The sequence below is a fragment of the Lepidochelys kempii genome, chromosome 5 (genome assembly GCF_965140285.1).
Source record: "Lepidochelys kempii isolate rLepKem1 chromosome 5, rLepKem1.hap1, whole genome shotgun sequence".
Lineage (NCBI taxonomy): Eukaryota > Metazoa > Chordata > Testudines > Cheloniidae > Lepidochelys > Lepidochelys kempii.
The window spans coordinates 50,563,268-50,583,234 of NC_136384.1; the positions used below are offsets into that span (position 1 = coordinate 50,563,268).

General features: G+C 41.2%; 1 protein-coding gene across 1 annotated transcript in view; it reads right to left on the bottom strand.

Annotated features, from left to right (window-relative positions):
* MAP1B (microtubule associated protein 1B) overlaps positions 1-19,967 on the bottom strand; it is a 97,658-nt gene that overhangs the window by 19,460 nt on the left and 58,231 nt on the right. Inside the window, exons 3-4 of the mRNA XM_073344314.2 lie at positions 12,537-12,619; positions 5,582-5,722 (exon numbers count right to left, since the gene is read on the bottom strand). Of these exons, the coding sequence (XP_073200415.1) occupies positions 5,582-5,722; positions 12,537-12,619 (224 nt within the window). The remainder of the gene's footprint in view (positions 1-5,581; positions 5,723-12,536; positions 12,620-19,967) is intronic.

The window sequence follows — 19,967 nt, forward strand, 5'->3', positions numbered from 1 at the left end:
CTGTGTTCAGTACCAAAAGCTAGTATTCTGTTCCACTCTGAATTGAAGGCATATGTTTGGTGGTCTCAGATTAGTAAACAGAAAATAAAAGTACATAATATTTCAACCCTTCGCTGACAAATTTCCTCTTTTCAGTTTGCTCTCAGAGTTCAGAAATCAGCACAGCTACGAAATGGCTCCAAACTGAATCAGTCCTGCGGACTGGCATGCAAATAAGCACACCAGGGCCACATTCTACCCTTGGATACACATGAAAACTCCCACTGCAGTCAATGGTAGTTGCATATGTGCATCTGAAGACAGAATCTGGCATCAAATGTTTCCCTTGGCTTCCAAAAGTCTCATATCTAGCAAAGACAGAAAGCTCATATCTTGAAAGTGGATAATGGTTTTCCCAGACTAGGATCTGATAGTGACTAATAATTTATTAAAAGACACCAAAACATATTCTGTTTGTGAGCCAAAACAAATTGTGGCTAGAAACGCCAGCTAAATGGTGACAGGGTGCTGCAAGTCTCTCCTTTGCTGCCATTGGGGGCCTGTTGGGAGAACAGCAATAAAATGTTACTGGACCCAGTACTGTCTCTGTAAACAGACGAGAAGGGGGATTCAGAACTCCTGAATAACCTTGTACTTAGTATTCTGCACTGGCAGTGCACAAACTCCTGCCCGCTAGGATCAATGAGTTACATGAACCTGACTGAATTACATCAGCCCCTTATCATCAAGAATGGTTTTTACAAACCCAGTGTGGCCTCCAGACTTAAATCCCAGTTACAGGGTAATCCCCACTGCATACAGAGTTTCCATTTGTTTTATTGTAAATAAAGTATATGCAGGAGACTTCAACTAGCTCATGACAAAGATATTACAAAACTGTTCAAGCATCTTTTTTTTTTAATAATTCAGTCAAATAACTGAATATGGAGACCAAATGTCAATGTAATTTGTGAGAGAGACAAGGTGGGTGAGATAATGTCTTTTATTGGAGCAGTTTATGTTGGTAGAAGAGACAAGTTCTTGATTTCCAGAGAGCTCTTTTTCTCTGTTGAGCTCAAAAGCTCGTCTCTTCCACCAATAAAAGATATTGCCTCACTCACCTTGTCTCTCATGTATCCTGGGACCAACATGGCTACAATAACGCTGCAAATGTAACTGAAGCATATTCACCATCTTGCAAAGTATTACAAAATACTTTTCAGGAATAGTCAATTGTAATTTATATCTACAAGAAAGACTTTTATAAAGATGATTTAGACTAGACTAGAGCTGAACAAACTGAAAATTTTGGACCATAAACTGGATTACCAAGAGGAATAGAGAGTACTATAATAATTAATGTTGTGTGTCTAGGAGATGTTTCATTTCAGTGGAACTCTGAAGATCTGTGTGTTTCTTGCTCTCCTATTTTTGTTGTTATGGAATTTATTTTTAGAATTTAGTGAAAGTAAAATTCAACAGAAACACAGAATGAGATGGTGGATGTTATCCACACAAAAATAATCTACCCAGTGTGTATGGGTGAGTAACGAATAAAAGCAGAAAAGGAATAAAATCTCAGAACAGCTGTTTTATGTTCACAAGTCATCCTTACTAAGTATATAAACCAACTTATATAAGAGTATAAATAAATCTTATCCAAACATCAGACATAGCTTTGTTTGGAAGAGAGCAAAGACAGGACAAAAGGGAGGGAGGAAAGAGTAAAAGGAGGAAAATGGGAGAGTCATATTAATGGCAATCATAGAGAAAGGATGGAAGGGGTAGAGTGGAGAGAGAGGAGGTGAGGACAGGCAAACTGCAGCAGTAAAATTAAGCGCATCTGAGTGGGATACAGATGGTGCCTAACTCCTTGTGCTGGGCTTCTGCTGAGGGGTAAGATTCAGTCTATAGAACACACATTATTATGGGAAGATAAAGTGACATGAAGTGCTCTTTATTCAGATCAATGAGACAAAGTTTGATGGAGGGATAGTGATAATTCAGTGCCTCTGATTTGGATGCAGATGATGGTTTCCCATGTAGGGAAAATTTTCTGGCAAGATCAAAGATTGTATGGGAAGAAGGTGGGTGAGTGGTCACTGAATTAGTGATGTTGACCGTCTGCAGTCTGGAAGATAATAAGTCATTCAAGATTTTGTTTTACAATGATGAGAGGGATAAGTATGTGATCACATTAAGCCACTGGTAGGGCTGACCAGTGAAAAAGTGGGTGAACAGCAGTTTTAGACACAAATTCCTTCAGAGTGGAGTAGCAAGTTCAGGAATACACTGAAAAATGGCTTTGATGGAAGAGCTGAGTTTAAGGTTAAATTGGGTACATGAATCTTGGAGACTAGATCTACATTTGAAATGGTATAATGCAGTGGTCCCCAAACTGTAGGGCATGAAAGAACATTTGAGGAGGCATGGTGCTGTTCAGGCCAGCCCCCACAGGGGGGAGGGGGAAAGTGAGCGGGGAGCACCACCCAGCACCGCTATGTCCCCAGCTCCACTCTGGACCTGGGCTGTGCTCCAGCCCTGCCCCCAGCCTCAGCCACAGCCACGGCTCTGCTCCTGGACCCCATCTCTGCTCCCAGCCCCGCTCTGCCCCCTGCTCCACCCACAGCCCAGCTCTGCCCTTATTCCCTCTCCGCCTCCAGGCCAGCTCCACTTCAAGCTCCAGCTCTTCCCCCATCCCCAGTTCTGCTCCCACCTCCACCTTCAGCCCAAACTCCTCTGCTGGGCCAACTGTGAAGTTATGGAGGGGAGCATGGAAGTTTCCATTACTGGTAAGGGGATGGGGTGAACAAGAAAAGTTTGGGCAGCACTGGTATAATGGAACCATCCTCTGAAGATCCAATAATATTTTAATATTCTATTGCTCCCAAAGGTTGCTTCTGAAGTTTCTTTTCCTACTCACCAGGGATAAGTTGTTTCAAAGAAGAAAATTGGCTAGAGGAAACTCTTTGCCAGAGGATGTCGTGAAGGCCAAGATTATAACAGGGTTCAGAAAAACTAGATAAATTCATGGAGGATAGGTCCATCAATGGCTATTAGCCAGGATGGGCAGGGATGGTGTCCCTAGCCTTTGTTTACCAGAATGGGCGACAGGGAATGGATCATTTGATGATTACCTGTTCTGTTCATTCCCTCTGGTGCACCTGGCACTGGCCACTGTCAGAAGACAGGATACTGGGCTAGATGGATCTTTGGTCTGACCAAGTATGGCCGTTCTTATGCAGGGTTCCTTTTGAGAGGGACAGGTGAGTTTGAAAAGAAAGTAGTTTGGGTAGAAAAGAAAGGCAAAGTTTGACCCTCCTTACTTGACAGCTCTAGTGGATTGTACCAGTAAGTATGTTACATGTTAGGAATCCACCTGACCATGTCTCTCAAATGGTAGGCTACACAGTAAAACAGAAGATCAGATAGACTTAGTCTGTCATTTTACCGAGACCTCTTTAATTATCTAGTGGGAAACGCTTGAGCTCTTTTAGCCACATTAAATAAATTGTGAAAAAATTAGACTGAGAACTTTAAAAGGAACATGCATATAGTGTAGAGAGTCTGTGGGCTATATTACTTGAAGAATTTCAGCTTTGTTAATGAAGAGCATAGGTAGTTTCACCCATTTTTTAATTTCATTGCTATGTTTTCAGAGCTCTCCTCTCAGTTACATAAATGCATACCTATGAACTTCAGTGGAGTTATACTGGTGCCCATGAAAGCAGAATTTGGCCCACAGTTTCTGTCTAGAGATGTTGGACCAAATTCTGTTCACAACTACTCCCATGCAACCCCACTGTCTCAGATGTTGCCAAGGTGTAACTTCCTATTATCTTTTTAGATCCAAGGAAAGATTCCTTGATACCAAGGAAAGATATCTGTTTTTGAAAACACTGTTTGTTCACACAGAGATAGATTTGTTAAAATGAATCAGTGTGGATTTCTCATTTTTTGCAGTGACTTGGTTGCTCAGAGGGAGAGTGAATCAGATACGTGGGGCAGCCAATGTAAAATAATGATTTCAAATTGTGAAGAGCTGCTGTTAGGACACTGGAATTGGATGTCTACAGCGATTTGGTAAGGGAGAAGTTGAAAATCATATGGCAGGCATTGCCTGTGGAAAGATCTGGATTTCTGAATTGGATTCAGCAGCAGATTTCCCCACCTGCAAGGAATGACTTATTTACTCAACTGAAAATAGATTACTTGAAGACAGTCTTAGACCAATGGCCAAATGGCCAAAACATAGAGAAAGAAACCTTCAATCTCCCAAAGTAAACGTCAAATCTTATCCTGTGCTGTATTAAGGGAGCAAGGCGGCATAGGATTCCTCTTCCCCTCTAGAGTAACTATGCCAACGGGTGTATCACAACCCCTAAAAGGAGCTGTCTCCCATTTAAGGCGCATGGCCAGGCCCCTACCAGCTAGTATGTATGCTGCCATTATCCAGGAGTGCACACTGCTCCTTTTTAAAAGGGCAACAGAGTGTGCCCCACTATCCAGTGTGTCTGCCACCACGAACCATTCTCACAGCACCTGTAACTAACAGCCAAGCTAACTACTCCATTTCCCTTCCCACAGTTTGGTTTTCTACAAGTAAGGATAGGATTTGGCCCTAATTTTGTGTGGATTTTTAAAATTACATTGTTTTATTAATCAGCCAGGGAGGCAGTACATTGTGGCTTATATCTTGTCACACACTTGTACATGATGCTAATTTTTAGACGTCACATTTGGTTTCAGATATTATGAACCTGTCCTTCCCTTGATGGTACAGCGCAGCTCCCTCTGAAGTCAACGCACCCCTGAAACTGAGAGCCAAACTAGACTAGCTCTTACTGAGAGACATAGCTAAGCTATATGTTTTGAGGGCTGGAATTCCAAATCTCACTCTTCTGAAATACTCCTAGTTAATGTTGAAAAATAAAATTCCAGTAATGAGATTTTATTGTTCATTTAAACATATACTTTTACAGAACAGTCAAATTAAGTCTGACAGCTTATTTACCATGGGTTCCTGTGCCCTATGGGAGCTTGATGACACAGTGTATTAAACAAGACAGAATAATGATTACAAACAGAATTAAATACTGGTGTATTTACTGGGTAGCTGCTTATAATTTTTGGTATATAATAGACACTCACTTTACAGATTTCTCAGACCAAATTTTAAATACTATGCAGCAAAACAAAACGATATGTGGTGAACATATCAATTGTTAATTCTACAGACTGCTGTGTGTCTTATTTAATGTTATCTACCAGGTAGTTGCTATCAGGCAAGAACTGATGTAAACAAGGTGTCAAACTTAATTGGGTTGCCTTGTAAAAGTACACTGAATAATAATACTCCCCTTTTTTTTATTTCGTAAAGTTATTATTGCAATTTGCCAAATTAAAATTTAATTTTGTTGTTACATCAAAACTAAAGTAATGAAATAGACATTTTGAAGAAAATTGTGTAAAGAGGGCCAAAGGACACCAACCCTGAGGCATCAATGCTAGTTTCAAGTATATCAAGGTTGCCATTGTCAATGCATCTAAAAATATGTCATCACACTAAAACGTAATGAAAGACATTTTGTTAAGGACAAACCTCTTGATCAGTGAAGATCTCAATGAAGTTCTGGAATGAGAAAGATCCTGATTGGAGAATGAGCTCTCCTGTGTTTTCAAAGCACTGGCCAGTTAGTACAAGAAGCTTGTGTCTTGCAGCATCTGTGATCATTAAGCGCACCTAAGGTGAAGAACAAAAGCACAAAAATTAAATGCAGTTACCACATTTCCAACCTTCCTCTTCTGTCCAAACCCTGCTTTGCCTAATTTCAAACCCACCCACCCATTACTGGGTTTCTACCCTGTGACGTTGCACTCCATATGTTTTATGGAAATATGCTTATGAGCGTGAATATGATGCAACTGGAATATGCTTTATGCAAAAGGTCTCTTGTAAGGTATCATAACAAAGGTTATAAACTACTGAATATATTCTTCCCATTTGTATGCATGTATCATTCTTGTATCTGAAGCTAGAAATATGAAGACTCTGAGGTCTTATTGTAATTATGCAAAGTGTGGGCCATTAATGGTGGTGTAGAATCTTGATGGCTCCCATTGACTAGGTCCATTGGTTGTAAATGGTTTATTTACCTGCAAGCCTTCCTCTATACCCGTGGGCCAACCCAGGAAGAATAGAGACTAGGGGGTCTTACAGTGACATGTGACCATGTCACATGATACTGGAATCCATCTTCATCCTTGTACTTTTCCATTGATGAGGTGGGGGTGAGGACAAGCATAGACGAAAGATTCCTGCCTTGCGCCAAAGCTATAAAAGGGGGTGGAGCACGACAAATGGGGCTGCCAGTCATGAGAAAATCCCTGCTTACCACCTGAGATGTCTGCTGGAACTAACAAGGACTGTACTGGGGAAAGGACTGGGCCCAGACTAGGAAGGAGTCTAGTCTGTGAAAGAAGCTTATTGGACATCTCTGAGAGTGAGCTATTACCTGTAATCAGTTTATTAATGTACTAGGCTTAGACTTGCATGTTTTTGCTTTATTTTGCTTGGTGACTTACTTTGTTCTGTCTGTTATTACTTGAAACCTCTTAAATCCTACTTTTTATACTTAATAAAATCACTTTTGTTTATTAATAACTCCAGAGTAAGTGATTAATACCTGGGGGAGCAAACAGCTATGCATATCTCTCTATCAGTGTTATAGAGGGCGGACAATTTATGAATTTACCCTGTATAAGCTTTATACAGAGTAAAACGGATTTATTTGGGGTTTGGATCCCATTGGGAACTGAGTGTCTGGGTGCTGGAGACAGGTAACCTGCTGAGCTGTTTTCAGTTAAGCCTGTAGCTTTGGGGGCCGTAGACCAGACCCTGGGTCTGTGTTGCAGCAGGCTAACGTGTCTGGCTCAACAAGACAAGGTTCCTGAAGTCCCAAGCTGGCAGGGAAAACAGGCTTAGAGATCATTTCAGCACATCAGGTGACAGTCCCAAGGGGGTCTCTGTGACCATACTCATCACAGTGACGTAGTTGGCAGGATATGTGCACAGCTGTTTGCTTTGAGACTCTGGAAATGATTTTAAGGGAGTGGTGGCTATAGAACAGACAAAGTGGTTATTGGTTTGGTATTTTCTGTTGGCTTATTGTGGGTAAGGGAAATAGGGACAGAAAAGTAAGCAAAATGAGTGAGTAAAGCTCAGAAGAAGCTAGAACTACACAACGTGAAGACTGTTGAGAAGGAATATGAACACAAAAGGCAGATGGAATTAAGACAAATGGAAATTGATGTGCAAATTGCCAGGGAGAAAGCTGCTCATGAAAGAGCCACGGAGTTAAAATAAAAGAACTTGAGACCCAGAAGCAGGCTCAAATTGAAGCACAAAAACTGCCCTGGAACTCAGGCAGCTGGAGGCTGATAAAGAAAAGGCTGCCCACCAGCAAACCCTGGACTTAAAAGACAAAGAAATTGAGGCCCAGAGTTGAGCAAAAATTGAGACCCAGAAGCATGAACTGGTTGTAATGGAGTAGAAAAGGCAGAACCCTTCAGCAGCTGGCTCCACTTCCCCCAAAAATCCACAAATGGGAATGGTTATGCCCGCTCTGTGATGAATCCAGTAATATTGCCGAATATTTCCTCACCTTTGAGAGACTGTGCACTCTCCATGCGATTCCTGAGGATCAAAAGATGACTACTTTGGTTGCAAAATTGACAGGGAGAGCTCTGGACATATGCAATAAGATGCCTATTGCTTATGCTTCAAACTATGGTATATTTAAGGAACTGGTTTTGAAACAGTTTCAGATTACACCTACAACCTACAGGGTTAAATTCGGGAGCCTTACAAGGGGAACTGGATTAAGTAATGTGGCTTATATAAATAAAACAAGGGATTTGTTAGACAAGTGGATGAGGGGAAAAGGCATTACAAACTTTGAAGAAATGTGTGATTTGGTTGCTCAGGAGCAGTTCCTGAATATGTGCAGTGATGATGTAAAACAATATTTGTGGGACAAAAAGGTGGATGCGGTGAGTGAGTTAGCTTGTTTTGCAGACTCTTATGAGCAATCACAAGCTGCAATTAAACATAAACCACTGGCAGAGGGGTACAGGGTTGGTGGAAAGCAGAATCACTGTTTTACCTCTGGGGAAAAAGGAGGCTGGACGTTCACCTCCCAATTCCCCTGTTACTCGTCCCAAGTCTCCTGTATAAGCAGAGGAGCCCAGAAGGTGCTATCATTGTAATTCCACTGAGTACCTGAGGAATAAATGTCCTGGGCTGAGTGGGAACAGGCAGCCAGTAACACATGGAACTTCTGCTTCTCAGAGCACAGGGGCATTCCAGACTATTGTCTCTTACCACACAGGATTTGTAAAGGTTGCTTCTACACAACCAAGCAGTGAGCATATGAACGCTATTAAGCTTAATGACAAAGTGCTCCAAGGTTGGAGGGATACTAGTGCAGAGATTTCTGTGGTCAGGAGGGACCTGAACCATGAGAAGGATTTGTTAACAGGAAAAATGACAGAATTAGAACTGTTGGGAGGTTATAAGGTCCTTGCCCCTTTAGCTAAGGTACATATGTAAACTGGTGATTTGCAGGCTGAACTGACTTGTCACAGCAGAGGCACACAATTTTGTACTGTTTCTACTGGGGAATGACTTTTCTGATGTGGCAGAACCTGTCCCAGTGTTTGTTAGCAGCAAGAAGGAATCTTGTGCTGAAAGCCCCAGATGGGAGGGTGAAGTCACAGGTGCTGCTGGGGAAATAGGAGAGTGTCTCTTTAATTCCCCTGTAGCAGTGGAAAAATGGGCTGTTGAGGGCAGGGATGGTTGAGACCAGTTCCTGTAACCCAGGGGCTCAAGGCAGGTCCCTGTGGGAGGGGGTGGATACAGCCAGCTCCTGTCCTGTCATCATCTCTCTGGGGGAGGAGGATGTTCCATCTTGTAATGGGGAGACCATCGCAGCTGCTGACTGCCAGGAAGTTGCAGTTCAGCAGGGGACAGGCCCTGCCCTAGGATGCAAAGGGACATGTATCCCAGAGATGGAAGTTGGGGTCCTGACGACCGCTGCGATAGGAACAGACCCCAAGGGCTCTGTAGCTGGAAGCATGCCCAACCTGAGTGAAAGGGGGCAGATTTTGCTGGCCAGTGAAGGGTCTGTCACAGCTGGTAGCTGTGAGCCCACAGCTGGATCAGGGTCACCTTCCCTTTTGGAGGACACAGGGCTGTCTGCGCTAGGGGGGAATCCAGAGAGAGAAGTCCAGATGGAAGGTGAGGGGGGACATGAGGGTCTGCTCACCTTTTGTAGGAAGGCATTTCCCCAGGAGGAGGATGAAGGATCTGCATGCGAAATGCCAGACCCCTCACCTGTGGATCAGGTTTTAAGGGAAGACTGGGGGTCAAATCTCCTGGAGGGGAGAGTCCACCCAGCTGACCTTTTGGGAACAGAGAATGGAGTGATTGAGGGGATCTTACCAATCCAAAGCACTCTATTGAAAGATGTTGTTCTTACTATGCTTGTAATAGATAACACTATCTCTTCAAGGCAGGGGGAGGAAAACTTTGCATTTCAAAATAGCCTTCACTACAGCTGATAATTCCCAAGTTTTACCACTGCTCTGTCACTGCTTGTAATATTTGACAGCCTTTTGTCAAAGTAAAGCTTGTAGATCTAGAGGGATGTCTGCTGGCTAAATACAACTGGAATTCAACTGAGTTTTGTGTAAAGAACTGTATTCTTGAATACATTTTTTGCGAAATATTTCTAAGCCACAAAACAGCATCTCTCAGCACTCCCAGCAAGCCTGTTTTATAACTTTATGTATTGATTGTTAATCAATCGCCTTAAATTACTCCATCTCATGCCAAGAAGGATGCAGTATTGACCTAAATCTCTGTTCAACAACTCTGTTTTTAGAATGAGATGAAAAGGGCCACTGAAGAGTATGGATTAGGAAGACCTCCATTTTGATCTTACTAAAGAAGTGGCCCTGAAGTTTGAATAGCAGAAGGACCCCATAATTAAAAGCTGGCCTAATACGGGCTTGTCACTAATTGTGCTGGATGACAAAATCCAACAATATCCTTGGTGGGTCAAGGATTTCTGTTTCAGAAAAGAACATTGATAAGTGCACCTGGCTGGCTGATGTACGTCACTCAAGTCTCATCTGTTTTAGCTGTATTAAAATCCATTAAAGAACTGGCTTCCCTTCTTAATTTTTTTTCCTCTTTGCAGGAGCAGTTCTGGGCAGTCAGCCAGCTTATGTATAAAACCACCAGCTTTTTCAGCCACAAAATGACTTCCCGTCTCATGAACCACCAATACACGACTGTCATATAATTCCCCTCAATTTCGTTTATTAACTGATGATTAAAGAGTTTCTACAGAGATAAAGAACTATGGCAGAAGCAAAAAAAAATACTTGCAGTTTTTAGAACATAATACATAACATGCATGGAAAAAAATAAGAGACAGAGATAAAAAGAGTATAATGATGGCCTAATGGGGGACTACCAGAATTCTGTGCATTGATATTAGACCACTACTTTTAAAATAAATTGTAATAAGGTGGTATAAAATAGACAGAGATATGTTGTGTTCAACCCTAGCCTTGATTGAAGCCCTATATTGTTCAAAGTAGGATGGTCACTTAAGTTTATAAACATGTTGTTGAAAGAAAGCCCAGAATTAAGTCAAATATATGGTGTTTAATGAGTCTGTGTGGCCCAAAGAAACAGCTGATTAGAAGTTTTCCAGATGTGGTAAAGTTATAAAATTGTTATAGCAACACAGCAGGATCTTCTTAAAATGAGAGAAACTGTCCATGTACAGACTATAGGAAATGTATTTTGTTTGGGCAGTTTTGATGGGACAAGAATATTGCCTGTTTTGGACACTTCTTTCCTAGGGAGTATTTGCAGCTTACTGATCCTTAGGCAGCATCATGCTCAGTGCATCAACCTGCATCACGAATACGATCCTCTTTATCACAGGGCAGGTCCCAAGGATTTACAATCACACCATGAGCCTTCTTCTTTCCCACTCTGTCAGATATTCCGTCCTGACTAGACAAGGAGATGGAACCAAATGACATCATCGCCTCCCTGGCTGTGTCCTAAGCTACTCCTGTGATATGAACCTAATGTTCCTGATTGCCATATGGTGGGGTGAGATGGCTATTTCTACTCCTACTTTTTTCCTCCTTCCTCTTTCTTAATTCTCATTTTGACTTTTGCCTAATGAGAGTCTGGCTTAGCTAGCCAAGATAAAATTAACCTTGTAACTTTTGGCTGTTATCAGTTTGGCAGAATGAAAGCATTGAAGATCAGCCAAATGTCAGAAAAAAAACAAACAACAACCCCTCCCCCCGACTGGTGAGAGGAAATTAAGAGTAACCTACCCAAACATTTTCCAGAGCCAGGGCAGTAAAGCCAGGGTGCAGGAGTCACTAACTGGCCTGCATGCCAACTGCTTTTCCTACGGTCTTCCATCAATTGAACTACCAGCCTCAGAGACAGAAGCTGCATTTTCCTACCTTTTGCCATTCTTGCCTCTCTCCCTTTGTGATGTTTCTCTTCCTTTATAAGAAGAAAGGGGATCAGACTTTAACAGCAGAACCTAAGAGCTGCCACCTGAACTGATTCTCTCTTTTCTCATTAAATAATTTGGATGCAATTTAAGAGATTCTATAACAGCAGAGACAAAATAAGAGAAATTATAATAAAGATGACTTACTTGATGTTTAATGGTTTAAACATTCTGATTAGTATAGCCTCCTTTTAGTTATGGTTGTTTAATGTTAGTAAGAATCTGTTCTTTGGTAGTGTACAGCAATTAAAACTACATCCCTGGCAACAAAATACCCATTTGAGGGTTTTATACTTCTAATATGTTCAGAGGGGATCCTCCATATTCACACTGAAAATTATTTGTTAACTGCATAGGTATGCCTATTTTTATCTGCCACAACTTCCTGGATGGAATGCTGCTTTGCCTCTCTAAGAGGTGTCTTGAGATATATGGTTGGTGCTTTGACCCTCTTCTAAAGAATACGCAGGACTTGGGAGATCTCTTGTTCTGTGATAGCCTCCAACTCTGTTGATCATGGCATGTGATTTCTTGGAGGAAAGATGTTATATACATGTTAATCCTTCTCAAAAGGTCTAAAACTGTCTCAGATGACCTGGTTTATATCAAGTTTAAAATAGACATGCAGAACACAAGCCAGGGAGAGGTGCGGGAGCAACAGTCCAAGAGCTCTCATCGCAGTTGCCTCCACTTGATCAAAACCAGATTTTAGTCGGTTATTGGAAATGTAATGCTGAGAACGGAGATATGAGTATTTCTGTTCTATGTCTTTAAAATCCTATTATGGGAAGGGGAAACAAGAGGAAGAGATAAGAGAAGGCTGACACTTTTACTGACATTCACACCCACATGTTCATTTATGCACAGTCAGAATACCGTTTCCCCTTATTCACTTATGGTGCTTTTATGATGCATCCAATAAGACATTTCCAGCTGACTTACCTCAGTACTAACTGCTTCATCTGAAGGGTTAATCAGGACTACTGTTTCTAAGACATCACTTCTGTGGTGAAGAATTTTCTGACCTGTAAGCACAGGAGAGGAAAAAAGAATCATGAGGCTTCGCAAGTTAAAACCAACACTTCTTTCACCTAAGCACATGTCCTACAGGGGCCAGCTCTCACGGCACCCAGAGCAAGGACACTAGCAGTGTCACCTGCATGCATCCAGAGATGCCACCAATGTTCCCCTGGATGGGCCAGATCCACTGCTGAAAGTCTCCACCAACTGGCAGTAGCAGCTACCCCTGTCTCTTCCAACTTCCCTTTGTGATTGAATTGTTCCTTGGTGTACTTGTTGGTCTGTCTGAATTAAATTATAAGGTCTTCTGAGTGGGGATTGTGGGCCAGCTTTTATGGGCCAGCTGAGGACATGTCCCCATGTCTTTAATGTGTTTAAGCTACTTCACCTATACACTCTATGAATAATAACACTCTTATGAATAATTTTCTGGGAGAAATTATTTATCAAACATGCAGGATCCTTGCAATGTCCCTGCCCCATATTACTTGATCTTTCAGTTGTACACAGAACTTCTAACGGTCAATGTTATTGTTATTAAACAAGAGTGAACAGACATTCAATATGCAGGTTCCTAAATGAATAGTCTGTGTAGTTTTGGAGCTGTGTCATGGCACATTGGCTTTCATACTTAGTAGTTAGTCTGTCTCCATATTTAATAGTGATATTCATCTTACCGGGAGGGGGTTCCCTAAAACACAACAGGGCTCTTGACATTTTCTTTCTTATGTTAATTGGTGATATGCTTATCAGCATTTCTTTCTGTGAGAACTGCAGCAAGATTAATTAGCAGCTTTATTGTGAAGGGAATGTCATCCAGAAACCCTGACTAGCAATTAGTCCAACAATCAGAATAACTGTCTCTTGCAATAACTGTCTTAGCAGCGTGGTGTCAATTTAGTTAATTAATTGTGGCTTAAAGGAATGTGCAAGGAGCCCAGAGTAAACTGCCCATAGGCTAAGTTGGAAAATTCCTCTTAAAAACCCTTAATATTAATAAATAAATCAAAAGCAAGCAGCATTGTCTGGAAACACTTCCTAAGAAAGTGGTGTTGATTCCACCTGGGTTGCAGGCATCTGTAGCTTCCCATGCAGCCTCACCGTCCCATTTTAAAGATTCCCCAGCAAGAAAATCCAGCATGGGAGTTCCACTGATGTATTTGGAGCTGCACATAGCACTTCCCCAGCATTACCAGCAACAGCTCCTCTTTCTGAAGTACCAGAGGATCACCATGTTTGTGGTGATTCTTCACACATCCTTCCCATCCTTGTGACCCAGCAGGAAAAGAAGGATGAAACTAATAAGGCTTACGTGAGTTTCACTTTGCTGTTTCTCTTGTGGGCCCCTCTAGGGAAAGAGCAGCAATCCTGAGGGACCACACAAGAGACAAAGAAGGGGAGGAAAGACATGGAAATGAGGATGAGGCAGATAAACAGGAATGGAGAAAGGGGAACAGAAATATACAACTGGCTGATGGAACAGGGATGAAGCATACAAATGGAGGAGGACAGACACTCGAGCATCAGGCTAGTGGCAGACCAGGAGAATTAAGGGCCAAGCTGGATCTTCCATTCTCTGTGCCAGAGAGGGGAATGTACTATGACTATGAGGGTGAAGGGTTGTTAGCTATCTGGTAAGAGGAATGCTAAAATACCATTCATACAATGTAAGTGGCTGTCTTTCTCCACTGGGAGGCCATTGTTTCCTCTTTGTGTCTTTCCTTTTTATAAAGTGGCTGGTTGGGGAAAATCTCTTGTTACTATGTATAGGAGATCTTATTACATGAAAGAACCAAGGTCCCAGACTGTCTATGTGTGTCTGAAATAAAAGGTGTGGAGGGAAAAAGAAACATACAAAATCCTGGGGAGGTGAAGACACACAAATAAAAGAGGACAGAGCTAATAAAAAAGCAATGAAATACAAAATGGGGTAGTATAATTTAAGAGGAGAGATTGTATTTAAAGATTTTTGGCTAATAAAGGGGAAGTACCTCGAAGCAGCATCCTGGAAACCCCATATTCACCCATGTCATATAATTATTATATATTTCATACAAACCATGCCATATAAAATATCACGTGAAAGATCCTGATCTGCTGAAACCCACTGTTCTGTCCAAATATGTATATTGTTAGTGTATATGAGTTATGAGATTTTGCTGTATGGTTGTTAGTGAAGTACGCTGTGAGTTTGGAAGTCGCACAATGCTAGTTCTCCAGTGACAACGACAAAGGAGGTGATCAACACCGAAATTATGTCTGATTTTGATATGGTGTGAGGTAAAGAAATTGAGGGCCAAGTGTCTATATGCCTTCAGCCTCACAAGATTTTAAACCATTTTTAAAAAATTAGCTCAAATAGATTTTTAGAGCAATTAGCCACTAATTTTATAAAACACTGCAGCTGTTCCTCTTTAAATGCTATTACTACCTTTGGAAAATGCCTTCAGTGACGTTTTTGCAACAACTCAGGCTCAGTCCCAACCTACATGGTTATACTAGATGTACCTGTGCAAACGAAAACCATCTGCTTTTTCTTTCATAATGCCCTCAAACTGATGAAAAGCTGTGGGGATTCCTACAGCCCAAGATTAAAAAACTGCATATAAAAATGAAGCAGTTTTTGCAGTCATGGGAGTATCCTTGACAAGGTTTTCCCAACTTTCAGTTCATATAAAACTCTAAAAATCTTTCTCCCTACCATAACTGCTCTTACAGCTGCTAATATGCTTCTATGTAAACTTTCAAAGAGCAGTACAGACTTAACGAGGGCTGCTGCTGGTTTGCCAAGAATTTTCATAATGTTTGCTTAGAAGGAAGGAAGAAAAGCCATTAAAATCTTGCAGGACATCATTGACAGCAGAGGAGCAGAAGCAGTATGGGCATTTGTCAAGCTGGAAACTGACTTAATGGTACAGACCCCAGGCCACCAAGTCAGCAACAATGTATGTAAAAGAACATGGCCCACTCTGAAAGTTTAATTTTTAAAAAATTAGCTCAACTAGATTTTTAGAACAAATGGCCATTAATTTTATAGAACAGTCACCCCTGTTTGTAAAGTGTCAGAAGAGATGAAGAAAACATCATTTACACCTGCACAGAGTGAGTGCAAGGAAACATTGGCCATTTTACCTACTTCTAGTCTCTGGATACCATGGATGAAGATGGATTCATGTTCTATTTAAAGAAATTAGGAAATTAAGACTGATAGTCTTGGAAGAAATATTTTATGTCTTGAATAATCTTAGAATGTATTAGATAAAAGCTTTGGTTAAAAATATATAGATCATAATATAGAATCTTGCACATATATGGTGCTGGTTTGATTCTGGACCAAGTCAACAGTGATCAGAAGTAATTACCATGTGACAGTTCCTCTGTGTATGAATTAAGTTGGTATCAGTCCAGTTCTGGTCATGCAACCACATCATTAAACCCACTGGATCAAATCTTGATCTCAGTTATACTGGTATAACTGAGATCAGGATTTGGTCCACTACAACTCCTGGTGCATTGTTAGGTAGTCACGCTTGTTAAAGAATTGACTAAACTATCCTCTCACAGAGCTGACCTCTCCAGGTCAAGGTTGACCATGTCAGTTAGGCAGCATGGAAACCCTTTTATTGCTAGCATTCATATTATCCCTATTCTATGGATGGCTATATCACAATTCATTTTATAAAATTTGCGTATAAAAATTATAAATGAAAGGCAAGTGTAGGTAAGGAGGCACTGCTATGAGCCTAATTATTGCTGTATTTATCATTACCCAGCTTTGCTGCATAATACTAACCCATCAGGGATGCATGCTTTTGCCAAAAAGCAAGTCAACAGAGATGTTACCATCAGCTCTTAACCCCATCAATCATTAATACCAATGCTTGGTTGCACAATGTAAATCAATTCTCTTTCTTACGCAAATGAAATTTTAAAAAGCAGCATCTGTGGAGTTCTCTGGAGAAACAATTGTAATAAAAAACAGCCTGTGATAAATATGGCTAGAGGGGATGAGAGAGAATGCAATCCATTTGCAAACAAGGAGCGTTCAACACATGAGCTAACATTTAATAGTCTTTGCCTGGCAGTTTTTAACAACTATTTCTCATTCAGAAAAATTTTAAAGTTTCTTTTCTTTTCCAAAAGCATGAACAACGTTTTACCGGTATCATTACACAACATAGGGTTAACAGATGATAGAGTGAGCAAAGCATGATTTTTTTCCACACTGCTAGTGAATAGAAAGTAAACTCTCAGCAGCTAGAGACGCTCAAAGTACTCTATGTACTTGTAAATTAGCTTTGATACACATAGCTCTCTCCATGCCTTTGTCTTGGGGAAACATTCCTGGATTGCTGGTGACACTAAGGAAAAACGTAAAACACAAATCATACTAATTTCAAGCGTCCCACTCCAACTTCCAGAAGAATTTTTTTATGGATAAAAATAATACTTCAGGGAAAAACAATGCACCCCAACAGAATGATATTATGTTTGAGGAACAGCAATCAGTAAATCCCTTTTCAGTTTCTTTGGATGCAAGCAAAGGAAAAGGCCCTGCATATTTTCAGTGTTACTGTGAACAAACAAAAGCCCTATTTATGGACATTACACATCTATTCACACATTAGAGGCTTGATTCTCTACTGCCATGCACCTTGTATAGTCATTTTCACCTGCTAAGAGAGAGAGTGCATGATGGTTTTTAAATGTTATTAAATCAAGATTACAAACACACCCACACTTACACAGGTGACAGCATTTCACATGTGTAAAAAACTACATAAAGGGGCCAGGCAGTGGACACTCAGACCCTCCTTTATAGCTAAATTCAAAAGGACAAACTACTCCCTTAACAAAAATTGAAATAATAAATATTTTGAAGTCTACCCAAAAGATTTCAGCTGTTAAAGACAACATCAGCTAGGACATTTGAGCTACAAAGTTGGCAGAAGAGACTGTAACAGAGCATGTCAACAATCACATTAGAAACCAGCTCCTGATGCTCATGAATCCTTGCAGCAAAATTTGCTTTACCCTACCCTTAGGTGAGGAGGACGGATACCAAGGATCCAAGCAAGAGATCCCTTTGAAATGAATGAGGATTTTGGCTTAAAAACAACAGTGCAATATAACCCCAAGGTTGACCGCCCTCCCCCTGCCATTTGAATCTTCATTTAGTCATTAAAAAAATATCTAAATCGTCAGGGGCCTTGGATAGCTCCAAACTACTGTCCCTAATACAGCAAACAAAAAATAGGACCTTTTTACTCTTCCACCTTCTTTGGATGTTGGGGATCTCAAATTGAGACCCTCAAAAGGACATTTAAACCTCAGTGTTAGGCTAACACAGTTGCTTTCCATTATTCACAAGGCAGACAGTATGAGTTCTGGAAGGCTCATCTTCCGATAGTGAATTTTTTAGTGAGTAAAAAAATGCATTTGTTCTGGTGTTTTTAACACAAACACACACCACCAAGTAATGCTAAAATTGTGACACAATCCAATATCCTCTGCACCAGCATCCTTGAGGCCCCCTCCCCCCCGCCACAACTGCACACTTCCAGCTGAAGAAGAAAGGATCAAGATCCTCTCTACATCAGATCCTTAATTAGCTAGAGAAATCATTTGTTAATGACATGAAGCACTCCTTCCCTCTCATCCCCAGGGTCTGAACACAGTACTTCAGGCCTCTAGTGACCCAAACTGCATCATTATCACCAGGCTGAAGCAATACAGCTCACTGAGAGCACTTAAGAGAGTCCATGAGTGAAAAAGTGGATTTTGTACACTGATCAGTAACCTCATTAGAATCTGAATGAAAAATGTTTCAGCAAGACTGACAGCAGTGCAGAACCAAACTGCCCGACTGGAACACAGGCTTGTGCATGTAAAGGCTGAGGCTTAAAAAAAAATATGGTAGAATAACTAGGAAATGGTAAGTTTTAAAAAACAACAACAGATACATGGGTTTTATGTTGAGACCCAAGCAAGAACAGGGTACCTAAGAATTTAGGACAGACCATCTGGCAGTGAGAGAAAAGGATCTGCACATTTTCGTAATGGAAAGGATCTTCTATTTTCTTAATGGAAAAAGTAGTTTAAAATATTCTAGTGCATGGGTGGGCAAACTTTTTGGCCCGAGAGCCACATCGGGGTGCGAAACTGTATGGAGGGCCAAGTAGGGAAGGCTGTTCCCCCCGAACAGCCTGGCCCCCGCCCCCTATTTGCCCCCTCCCACTTCCAGCCCCCTAACTATCCGCCTTAGAACACCTGACCCATCCAACCCCCCCGCTCCCTGTCCCCTGACTGCTCGCACCCCGACAGGCCCCCCCGGGACGTAGCATGGCTGCAGGGGAGGGGCTGAGGACTAGCCTCCTGGACCATGAGCTCAGAGGCTGGGCAGGACGGTCCCGCGGGCCAGATGTGGCCTGCGGGCCGTAGTTTGCCCACCTCTGTTCTAGTGGGAGGTGATGATTGTGATGATAACATTATTTGCATTGAGGGGCAGTACAGAATCCCTCCCACAAAAGCAAACAAAGTGTACTCTCTTCCAGTGATACTAAAATTTTATTTTTTGGAATTGGAGAATAGTGAAAAGGAAAGGAGTCTTCAGAAATTTCAAAAGAAAGGAGACAGAATTACAGGAACAAGAGAAATCAAAGCTAAATTTAGCATAACTCCATTTAAATAAGGAAAGATGCATCCACTTCCTCCAGGGCTGAATTTGACCTAATGGTTTCCCCAAATCTTAAGCGATGGATGGAAAAAATTTTCTTCAATGGGAATAAATCTGAATAGCTGAATGGCAGTACTTTACTTTATATGGCTTCTGTATGAAAACAAAATATATATTTACTGCGATGTTGAGTTGACAAGACAGCTTTGAACAAAAGTTAGCTCTGCAAGCATTACTGAGAACTCTGACAGTAACAAAGATATGGAAGACTGAAATTGACTGCAAAGTGTTATTTGACTGCAAAGTGTTGTTTCCCTGCCATGATTTAAACCACTTTGATACATACACAGTTGCTACAGTTTAATTCTAAGAAAAAGTATGTTAGGTCTTTGTCTTTTAAATATTTTGGGTTCGTCTGCCCTGCAGTTTGATGGGTTTCTCTGTTTGGAACTGTGGACTGTGTTATTATTCTGAATTTAATTACTGTGATGCACTCGTTCTCCCTCTTCCCATCCCTCAAAATAGTTTCTCTAAAAGCTCTCCCCACCCCCCCAAAATGGAGTAAGCAATCAAATTTCATATGGTTCAACCTCAGTTTTGTGACTGGCTAGAGGTTCAGGTCTTTCCCCTTAAGACTAATAACTTGACAACTAAAAATCCCTCAGCAGTAATACCTG